The 11072-nt window shown below is 31.6% G+C and overlaps 1 protein-coding gene across 1 annotated transcript; it reads right to left on the minus strand.

The window, feature by feature from the left end:
• Nucleotides 1–443: 443 nt before the first annotated feature.
• Nucleotides 444–1446, minus strand: LOC106307030. Its single transcript, XM_013743867.1, has one exon. The coding sequence runs from the start codon at nucleotides 1438–1440 to the stop codon at nucleotides 577–579; it is 864 nt and encodes a 287-aa protein (XP_013599321.1). The 5' UTR covers nucleotides 1441–1446; the 3' UTR covers nucleotides 444–576.
• Nucleotides 1447–11072: the final 9626 nt, after the last annotated feature.

Raw genomic sequence — 11072 nt, forward strand, 5'->3', positions numbered from 1 at the left:
TAGGAGAACGAGTTGAAAAGTCTTATCAATAAAAAACCAGATAAGACTGTTCAAAAATACTAAAGGCTGTGAAGCAACAACAGCGATTTTCTCTAGTTAGGTTCTGTGTGTGTTTCAGACGGTGATGACGACGACCACAACAAGTGTCTCTGCTTCTGATGTAAAACTAACAGTTAAAAGACAGCAGAAACGAATACAAAAAAAAATAAAATTAAAAAGGAGAAGAAAGGCTCTCATCAACACCCACTTCGAATTTATCATCACACGTTTTGAACAACTTTTTATTCTTTTGTCTTTTATTATTGTTAGCAAGAAAAGGGAAATCACTTTTTGGATCATTTTGTGTATTTGTTTAATTTGTAAATGCAAATATGATTGACCTACTTGCCTGCATGCATTAGATTCTTGCATGTTCTTGCCTCACAGTTCATAAGGTCATATGATTCAAATAAAATGGAACTAGTGTGACTCTTACTAACCAAAATCATGGATTGTTTTACATGATGGTTTAATGATCTGTACTATATTACACTAGGACGTAGTCGGACAATTAAACTGATTTGATTACAGACAAGTTTAAAAGAGACTTCTTGTTCGTCTTCTTCTTCCTCCACTTCTCAAGGTTTTAGTAGAGGCTTTAGACACCAAGTAGCCCACACCTAAACACATAACCCAAATACCCAAATCAACGGCCCATCCCATTCCTTCAGCCTCTGACTCCATCTCAGCCGTCCACTCCACCGACTCCCACTCTCCCTCCTCCGATTCTCCGCCGCTGCACGTGCAAAAACACACGCTATCGTCGGACTCCCTCCCTTCCTCTCTCTCCTCAGGTATCTCCTCCAAACACTCAAACTGCTTCCTCCTCCTCCTCCTCCTATGTTTCCTCGCCATCGTCGACGTCGCCACGTGTCCCTCCGCCGCCACAACGACCTCAGCCGCTCCTTCTTCCATCTCGCACTCGCACTCGATCTTCCACTTATCTCCATCCTCTTTTCTGAAGATACCTTTCACGACTCTCTCCTCGCTCATGTACACCTCGAACCGGATCCCTTCCCAGACCCGAACCGGTTCCCTACACCCGTATATCGCCTCTCCTCCCTTAACGACCCGGTGCAGCGTCACGAACGCTGGGGAGTCGGGTCGGATCTTGGACCCGTCGAGCTCGAAAGCGGCTTCGTTGATTCGCGGTGGGTAGAGGAGAGTGAGAGAGTCGGGTGAGAACTCTCGGGTGGGTAAACCGGTGAACCGGACGTAGAAAGCTTTGACCTTTAAGCTCTCTTTCTCAACGTACCGATCGAAATCCGTCGATCTAAACATGTTTCTATATCTGTTGGGTTCTTCGAAAAATCTTTCCTTTTTTGTTTTGTTTTGTTTTTCCTCTGTACTTTGAATTGTAAAACACACATGAAAGGTTCGGCCCTTTTTAGAGGGAAACATAAGAGAGAAAAGGTGGTGGCAACTTGCGGCTTCTGTTTTGTTTAGATTCTAGGGGTGGTGGACCGGGTGGCTAGCACGCGGTTTAGCTGCTGATGTGGACGTCTCGACAAAATACTTTCTGTTGTTTCTGGTTTTGGTTTTTACGGCCAATATAGCGTAAACGTATGCCCTTTCATCAGGCTTTGCATGGATTGGATCGTCTAAAATATCAACAGCGAAGCAGTTTAAGCCTGAACGTGGTTTCTCTCTCGAGTTGCACAATTTGTTTGCAGACAGTGGTTTTGTCTTCTATTCCACTGTCTGCACACTTTGTCTTCTTCCTACATTGCCCTTGTCGTTTGGTTCGGTTCGAAGATATTTATAAACCGGACTATAATCGAGAATCCCAGCTAATTGCTTGTTAATTGTTTGATCATAGGTGATAAGATATGACCAAGCTATAGCTTATAAACTGAACAATGTAAATTATGTAATGCTATAATATATATAGTCAAAGAATTACATCATACATTTACTCGGAGAATTAGATAATACACCATACATGAACGTATGTTGACTTTTTGTTTCTTGAAAGATATTTTTTTTTAATTTATAAAAGACTAGACATTTGAACAAAAATATAAAAATAAAAGACTAGACATTAGGGGTGTTCAATCCGGATATCGGTTCGGTTTAGGTTCGGTTTTTTTCGGTTTTCGGTATTTCGGTTAGTAAAATATAACTACCATTCTAAATCCATATTTACTTCGGTTCGGTTCGGTTTATATACCGTCGGTTTTCGGTTTATTCGGTTTTATACCAAAAAACATAACTATTTAGTTTGAGATCATATAAAATGAATTTTAGAGTCATATTGTCAACACAGTCATTTATTAAAAATATATTACATGTTCAAATAAATGAACAAAAAAGTAAAAATGCTTCTACCATCAAATAAAATAATCAAATCTATAATTAAAATCAGAGCCTGAAATTTTGAAAATAAAAATATGAAACAAAACAAAAACATGAAAGAAAAGTTTCTCCACTCTTCCATATTTAATGTTCATTAAAATCATGCTTTTTCGATTGAACACAAAACTCTGTTTGTTTATAGATAAGAAAAAAGTTATGAAAATTTTTCATTAATTATTTTCTATCAAATTTATAATCTTCATATTAATTTAGTGAATACTAAAATAAAGCAAAAAGATAAAAAAAAAAACTTAAAAATAAGATGTCTGAATTGCGATGTATTGTTATTTAATTATAGTTCAATTGTTTTACAAATTGTTCTTTATTACTATAACATTATGGTAATAGTTATTAACACAAATTTAACTTATATAACAAATAGATATTCATGTATTGTTATAAAATAGATACATATTTACATGTTTCTACTTTTAGTCGGTTTTGTTCGGTTTATTCGGTTTAATCGGTTATATACCAAACCATATCCAAATCCTACGATTTTTATAAAATTATATACATTCGGTTTATATGGTATATACCAAAACCAAACCATATAGTCTATTTCGGTTTGGTTCGGTTCGGTACGGTTCGGTTTTACCATATTGAACAGCCTTACTAGACATGATTGAGGTCCACAGATTCAGCCGCTGGTTTTGGTCTTTTTTTCTCAGGGTTCTCTTTTCAATCCACGATTCTTTTGTGTTAAATGCGCAACTGCTTTTTTTAATACATGTAAATAAAAAAATCACTAAATAATGGGCCGGGCTTTTAGGATTTGATATTTGGTTCGTTTCGTTAGTGGACGGTTCAAGTTATGTTTGTTGTTGTCTTCCATTTCGATTTGTTTTTTTTTATTGCCAGGCCATGAACCGACTAGACATATCCACAGATGGCAGGCAGGCAATGCCAACCGAACAGCCGCTCTATACACAAGACGAGCAAACATTTATTTTATAGTTTAGTGTGACCATGACCACATTCTATATCCGATCATTCCTTTTTAGTCTGTTCTCTACGATTAAACCAAAATCAATTAGGCCAACCGAAACAAACAAACAAAAGACAGCTATGAATAAACCTACTCTGATCATCTTTAGATGCATGGTGTATTTTGTTAGGAAACCAAACAGGTCATGAACTAATGCCAAAACCAATTAACAATGATGATATTCTGTTTCTATTGAACTTTACATTACTTTGGCGGGAATTTTTTAAAGAGTTACCCAAAACTTAACCAAAACTGGTTGGTATCTCATACGGCACAAAACACACTATTGAATTACAACGTTGGGTTTTATGATTTTAATTGGTTTTCATTTTTTTTTCTATATCTCTTTTTTTTTGTTTTTTGTAACTTGGCATTTTTTTTTCTATATCTCATATGGCACACTATACTATACGAAGTAGATGTATGTCGTAGACTCGTAGTTTCGTCTTATTTTTTAAAAAGAAAATTTCTAGGATTTAAACACCGACTAAACTTCGACACAATCCGAAAACCAGTGGCATCTCTCTCACATATCACACTATATATCTAAAACTTCGGATTTGTGATTTTAATTAGTTATCATATGGTATTTTTTTTTATCAACTCATATGGTATTTTACAACCATCTGTTTCATTTTATTTATTAAAGCACTTATAGGAATTAAACACCGAGTAAAGTTCCGAGACACATTAAGTTGATATTGTTCACTTAAAAGAACTCATCAGCTACTAGAAACTAGATGCATGTGACTGATATTTTAAGCTTATTTTAGACTGATAGTGATAATTTAAGTTTGGGTAACATGGGCTTGTAAGTAAGAACATAGTAACTTCTCTCTCTATCAATCTGTTCCAACTAGTCAAGATTAATAATAAAAGGTAGCCTTTTCAACGAACAAAAACTTAGGGTAACATGACAGCGAAAGTAAAGAATACAGTACTCGTTGATAAATGCTGTCCCTATAAGCGGTTTGGACGCAAACGCAGAAGTTCGAGGGACAAGTAAATAGACTTTTAGCAAAGGGTCTAAAACGTAATTGTGTAGTTTGGGGTCAATGTGGGGCTGTATGAGGATAAGTTGTGACTTTAAGAGTGAATGAGATTCTCTTTCAAATGAATGGTGTCAAGAAGTAGTAATTGTTTCTTCTCCTCTCGTCTCCATCCACCTATCATTATCCCCACTCTTATAATGTTTTTTGTTTTATTCCTCAAATTTTCTTTGCTAATAACTCAGCGAATCTAATCCCTACTAGATCTAACAGTCCATCCCTATGCAATGCACGCAAATTGGAGAGTTCGGATTAGAAAGCAACATGTTCGTTGAAAAGTTAAAAGTGTTTTGGTTTCAACTTTGTACCTACTAATATATTTTAGTTCCTAAATCTATTTCGTGACTTATTTATCGTTTCTTTTGTAATGGTTTAGGTTCAACTTTCAAATGCAACGTGGATTTGTAGATCTTAAATCTGAAGTTTTTTTTTCGCTAAATTTGTTATATGCAATTGGTGAGATACTCACATAATTTGTAGTTACCTCAATTCATAGTAAAAACCGTTAATATATCTAAAACATTACCTACTTACGTCATTATAGTGGTTAAAAATACAAAGGTAAATTTCACATTTCCGAAGCTGGGGTCTATAAAGATATAATATAAGATTGATTTCGTAGAATAATTGAGAGGAAGGATTGCGTAGAAAGGGAAACAACAAGAAGAAAGTGCATTGTCTTTGTGGTGATATTTGAGCCACGCTCATTTAGAATCTACTTTCATCATATTCACATTATACAAGAATATAGGATATTATATATTTATATATATATATATATATATATATATTTCCCTATTGATTATTTTGAAATCACGGGCTTTGGATATTCATGTGATCATCATGATGATCTTTAAATTTTATGATAATCTTAAACAAATAACAAATGTCGAATATGTTTTAAGGTTATTGGCATGTGTATTAGTGTATATTTGTTATATATTTATATTATATAGTTTCTCTAAACAGTGTAAAACATCCTCATGTGTGATGAAGTTTTTAGACTTAAATGGAATTTGACTAATCAAGTCGTGAATGTATTTCGACTTCTTACCGTTTCAGAGTTTTCTTTACAGTTAATATTAAGGGGCCCTAGTATTAATTTGATTGTAAATAATTTGTTTTATAGTTTATATTAACTTTCGTTGCATATAAATTTATTTGGTAAACTAACAAAATAGGTGAGTTTTCAAAAAAAAAAACTTAATTAACTTATTTAAAAGAACTAGGTGTTGAGGCCGCATATGCGGACATAATCTTCTTACAAATATTTATTAGTTTAAATCAAACCAGTGCGATAAGTTATTATTTATGTCTTCAAAAAATTAAGTCAAAAATCAAATTATTTATATTCGATAAAAAATTTCATTAAAAATACTCAAATATTAAAAATATTTTAGAAAATATCTTTATGCAAATGTTTTTACTTGATTAATATTTTATTGTAAATTGTTGTATATTTTAATTTAATTTATTTTATCATAGAAATATATTATTTCATGATAATAACACAATATAGAAGAATTATCTTATTTTTTAAATATATTATTTATATAATTCGTTTTTAATTATAGATATATAAATTCATTAAGAATAACAATAAAATTAACCAGTCTAACTTTTAACGTGAAAGTTCCTTGCGAAAAATTACTTCGCAAATAATAGTATGGATATGTACACATGAGAATATCTTTAGTCAGTTACTTTATTTTTAGAGTTGAATTTTGTAGTCATATTTTATTTTCAATTTTAAAAAATAAATCAATAAGTACAAGTACTTTAATTTTGTAGTAATCTAATTTTTTTACTTTTTTGTCATCTTTAAAATATTAAGAAACAAATATATTACAAAGGAGGCCAAAGACGAGAAAGTCGAGAAAAAAAACTAAAGGCCCAACAGGAGTCCACAACAAAAATGCCCAAAAGAAATTGGTTGTCCACTTGCACACCACGCGTTACTGATTAGCGTGAGTAGAACAACACGTGTCAAGCATTCTGCGAAGGAGATGCACGCGTCACACAAAAGGACCACCGACTTCAAGTCAAAACTTGCTATAAATCTTGGGCGTCAGAAAGCTAGAAAGCGCCGTTTGATGAGCCTGCGTAGTATTAGGTAGTTGGTTAGGTAAAGCGCTCCGACGACCACCGGAACACACCATAGACAGGCCATCAGGAAGGAGGAACCTTGGAGACATCTTCAGACCATAAGCTAGCTAATCCAGTGGAAGTTAAGTCGCCGGAGCTTTGAGGAGAGCCAACCAACGAACCAACACCACTATCTACAGATCTCCGCTTCAGACTAATTGTCTTCAATCAAATCAGTCGATCAAGCTATCGATTTCCATGCGAGACAATCAAATCATCTTGAAAGATTAGAAGAAGCTTGAAGATGCCAACAACCTTAACCGAGGGAAGGACAATCAATCGAGAGCTAGAGTCGAGGATTGAATGAAGGAGAGCAAGAGGCAGAGATCAAGCTCAAACTAGAGAAATATGATGAAAAACTAGCCGCTCATCTAAGAAGGAAAAGGATGATGACTAGAGCCATGAGCCGGCATGAAGGTGTGGAGTTACCACCGAATACCTGAGCCAAAAGCCGATGACATCAATGTTGAAGAAACCACCAGTCACCAGAGCCAGAGTCGACGTCGATGTTGAGTAAACCATCGACCACCAGAGATGAACTCGACCATGGGGCCGACACCAGAGGACTAACACCGGCGATGAGTCTATCTCTATGAAAGATTAGAGAGGGAAGAGAGAGACTTGAAACTAAATCGTGTTCATTTAATCTAATACTTTATTAAATATATATATATATTTTTAAAGAATAGCGTTAGAAAATATTTCACCACAAAAAAATAAATTTGCTAGAAGTTGGAATTGCTGGATAAGAACAAACAAAGCTACATATATACATGTAATTATTTATGGTTGAAATAATAACTTTAGTGATTTAATATGTATTGTATATTTTAATCACCAGAACCTTTCTTTTGTTTAAGAACCATCGGTTTTCATCTAAATGAATTAATTAGAAATCCGTCTGCTACAGCTGGAACGGAAACACCTAATTTATCTTATTTCAAAACAAGATCAGTTTGTTATTGCTAATCTGACATCATTGATGTTGTCTTTGTTAGTTTTGGGTCTAAAAGCCTATTAGTTTCTTATTATGTATTTTTCTTGAACAATGCAATAGAAGCAAATCATTATCAATAAACAAAGCGTTTAAAAACAAACAAGTTAAAAAAAAAAAGAATTAACTTCCTCAATATCTTATTTACGTATTAAATGATGACTATTTTCATGTCAAATCTAGGTCTAGGTCGAAAGTTTCACTAAAGAGTCAAACATACCAATAATAGTTATCTCTGAAAATCTCAAAATCAGTGAGAGTGGAAATTCTACACGTAATGATGTACGAGACGTTTAATTATGACTAGAACTTGATTCTGCGCCCTGCGCGAGTGTTTAACTTAAATTATGCTCAAAGTAAACTCCTAAATCGCTAATTTTATAAAAAAATCTCATTATCATATAGAGTATTTACATATACTCTCATGTATTTACATATAGAGTAAAACATATTATTTTATAATATAGATGGTTGATAATAATTTTTTTATTTGTACATAATATTATATTAAATTTTTTTTCTTGAGGCAATTTGATTTAATTATACTATTCATATATTAACATGTTGTTTTTTTGTTAATTTATTTTAAAACGAAACAACATACTAAATATTTTAATTTTTTTGCATTACCTATTATTAATATTGTACGAATATTAACTAAATTGACCATAAGAAAAAAGTTATCTCTCTTTAATACATGCGACTTAATTAGTTAATATTCATACAATATTAATAATGGTTATATAAGTTTTGGAATTGTAATTAATTAATTTCAATTGATTTTAAATGCACTAGCAGAATCTGTAAATAGAAAAATTACAAAAAGGAAGTACCTAACTTATTGTAAATGCAATGGCTAAATGAGTAAATAAAAGAAAATACTAAAACTATTGATATCCATATTTCTAAAAAAATGCTTAACAAAATTCTGAAAAACTCTCAATTGTTCTTTTATTTCCGTAAACATCAAAATGTTTCCTTGTTGAGCATGTACAACATCATTTCTTGCTGCTTTAAGTAACAATGGATCCTCTTCGTCCACCAAACACAAGATTCGGATAATACTTGACATTAAATTTGTTGTTGATGCTCAAAGAATCTAGTGTGTTTTTCCCTGCAAAAAAAGACACAGCGTGCCATGTACAAACCTCAATATTACTTATATAATCTCCACTAGAACTTTATCTGCGCCCGCGCGGGTGTTTGGCTTAAATTGTGTTCAACGTAAACTCATAACCTGCTGGTTTTATAAAAAAATCTCATGTATATTTTTATGCTTTGTAATAATTTTATAATATAGAGTATTTACATATACTCTCATGTATTTACATATAGAGTAAAACATATTATTTTATAATATAGATATTTGATAATAATTTTTTTTATTTGTACATTATATTTATTAAATTTTTTATAACTTGATGCAATTTGATGTAATTATACTATTCATATATTAACCTGATGTTTTTTTGGTTAATTTATTTTAAAATGAAACAACATACTAAATATATATATATTTTTTGCATTACCTATTATTAATATATAACTAAATTGACCATAACAAAAAGGTTATCTCCCTTTAATACATGCGACTTAATTAGTTAATATTCATACAATATTAATAATGGTTAATATATGAATATCGATTTGGTTAGATAAGTTTTGAAATTGTAATTAATTAATTTCAATTGATTTTAAATGCACTGGCAAAATCTGTAAATAGAAAAATTACAAAAAGGAAGTACCTAATTTATTGTAAATGCAACGGTTAAATGTGTAAATAAAATAAAGTAGAAAAAATATTGAAATCCATGTTTCTAAACAATTCTCATTTATACTGATATTCATGTTTCCAAACAGTATCAAAATGTACTTCAGTTTTAATAATATAAATAGTTCATCATATCGAAGTATCATATTATTATCTATTTTATCTTGCAACAAAAAAAAATCAGCGTTTTTGTACGTAGAGGGTGAATCATCCATAAATATTAAAGTTTGGTAAAATAGCTGAAATTAATCATTATATGTAACTTATACCTTCAATAGTAGAGACTTACAAAACAGAAGTAATTATTGATAACTTAGGTAGAATTCTCTAACTCTAAATCATTGAACAAACTTACATTGTTTAACTTTCATAACTCCAAGTCTACTACCAATTGCATACAGGAAAAAGAAATCTTTAAAACGCTTTACAAAATTCCGAAAACTCTCATTTGTTCTTTTTTTCTGTAAACATCAAAATGTTTCCTTGTTGAGCATGTACAACGTCATTTCTTGCTTCTTTAAGTAACAACGGATCCTCTTCGTCCACCAAACACAAGATTCAGATAATACTTGACATTAAATTTGTTGTTGATGTTCTAAGAATCTAGTGTGCCTTTTCCTGCAAAAAAAAGACACAGCGTGCCACGTACAAACCTCAATATTACACATATAATCTCCACTAGAACTTGACCCGCTCCCCCTCGCGGGTGTTTGACTTAAATTGTGTTCAACGTAAATTCATAAACCTCTGGTTTTATAAAACAATCTCATATATATTTTTTATGTTTTGTAATAATTTTATAATATAGAGTATTTACATATACTCTCATGTATTTACATATAGAGTAAAACATATTATTTTATAATATATATATTTGATAATAATTTTTTTATTTGTACATAATATTATATTAAATTTTTTATAACTTGATGCAATTTGATGTAATTATAATATTCATATAATAACCTGTTGTTTTTTTAGTTAATTTATTTTAAAATAAAACAACATACTAATTTTTTTTATTTTTTTTGCATTACCTATTATTAATATTGTACGAATATTAACTAAATTGACCATAACAAAAAGGTTATTTCTCTTTAATACATGCGACTTAATTAGTTAATATTCATACAATATTAATAATGGTCAATATATGTATATCGATTTGGTTAGATAAGTTTTGGAATTGTAATTAAATAATTTCAATTGATTTTAAATGCACTGGCAAGAAAAATTACAAAAAGGAAATACCTAAATTATTGTAAATGCAATGACTAAATGTGTAAATAAAAGAAAGTACTAAAAATATTGATATATGTTGTGAAAGTAATGGAAAAGTCTATCTTTATTCATAAAATAGAAGTTCCTTATATAGGAGATTACACCGTCATAGATAAATAGAAAGAGTACAAATAATAATCCAACTAGGAAAAAGGAAAGCATAAAGACATAAGGAAAAGGAAAAGCTGGCCAACTCTCTCTTTCTTGGGCCGCTGATGGTATAATCTCTTGGTTATGAGTCATCCACAATCTGGTTCATAACACTCCCCCTTGGATGCCATAACCATTTAGAGCTTGTAATATGCTTTAATGTTGCCTCATTAAAACCTTACCAGGAAAACCCAATTGGGACAAAACCATGGTGAAGGAAAAAGAGTACAACACACATTACTCCCCCTGATTTAGATATTACTGAAGGTCCCTTGGACCTCTCCAATTTTCTGCTATCCA

The sequence above is a fragment of the Brassica oleracea genome, chromosome C1 (assembly GCF_000695525.1).
Source record: "Brassica oleracea var. oleracea cultivar TO1000 chromosome C1, BOL, whole genome shotgun sequence".
In the NCBI taxonomy this organism is placed as follows: Eukaryota; Viridiplantae; Streptophyta; class Magnoliopsida; order Brassicales; family Brassicaceae; genus Brassica; species Brassica oleracea.

Excerpts from the sequence above, each read along its gene's own strand:
- LOC106307030 (XM_013743867.1), bottom strand. The coding sequence starts at position 1,440 with ATGTTTCCCTCTAAAAAGGGCCGAACCTTTCATGTGTGTTTTACAATT.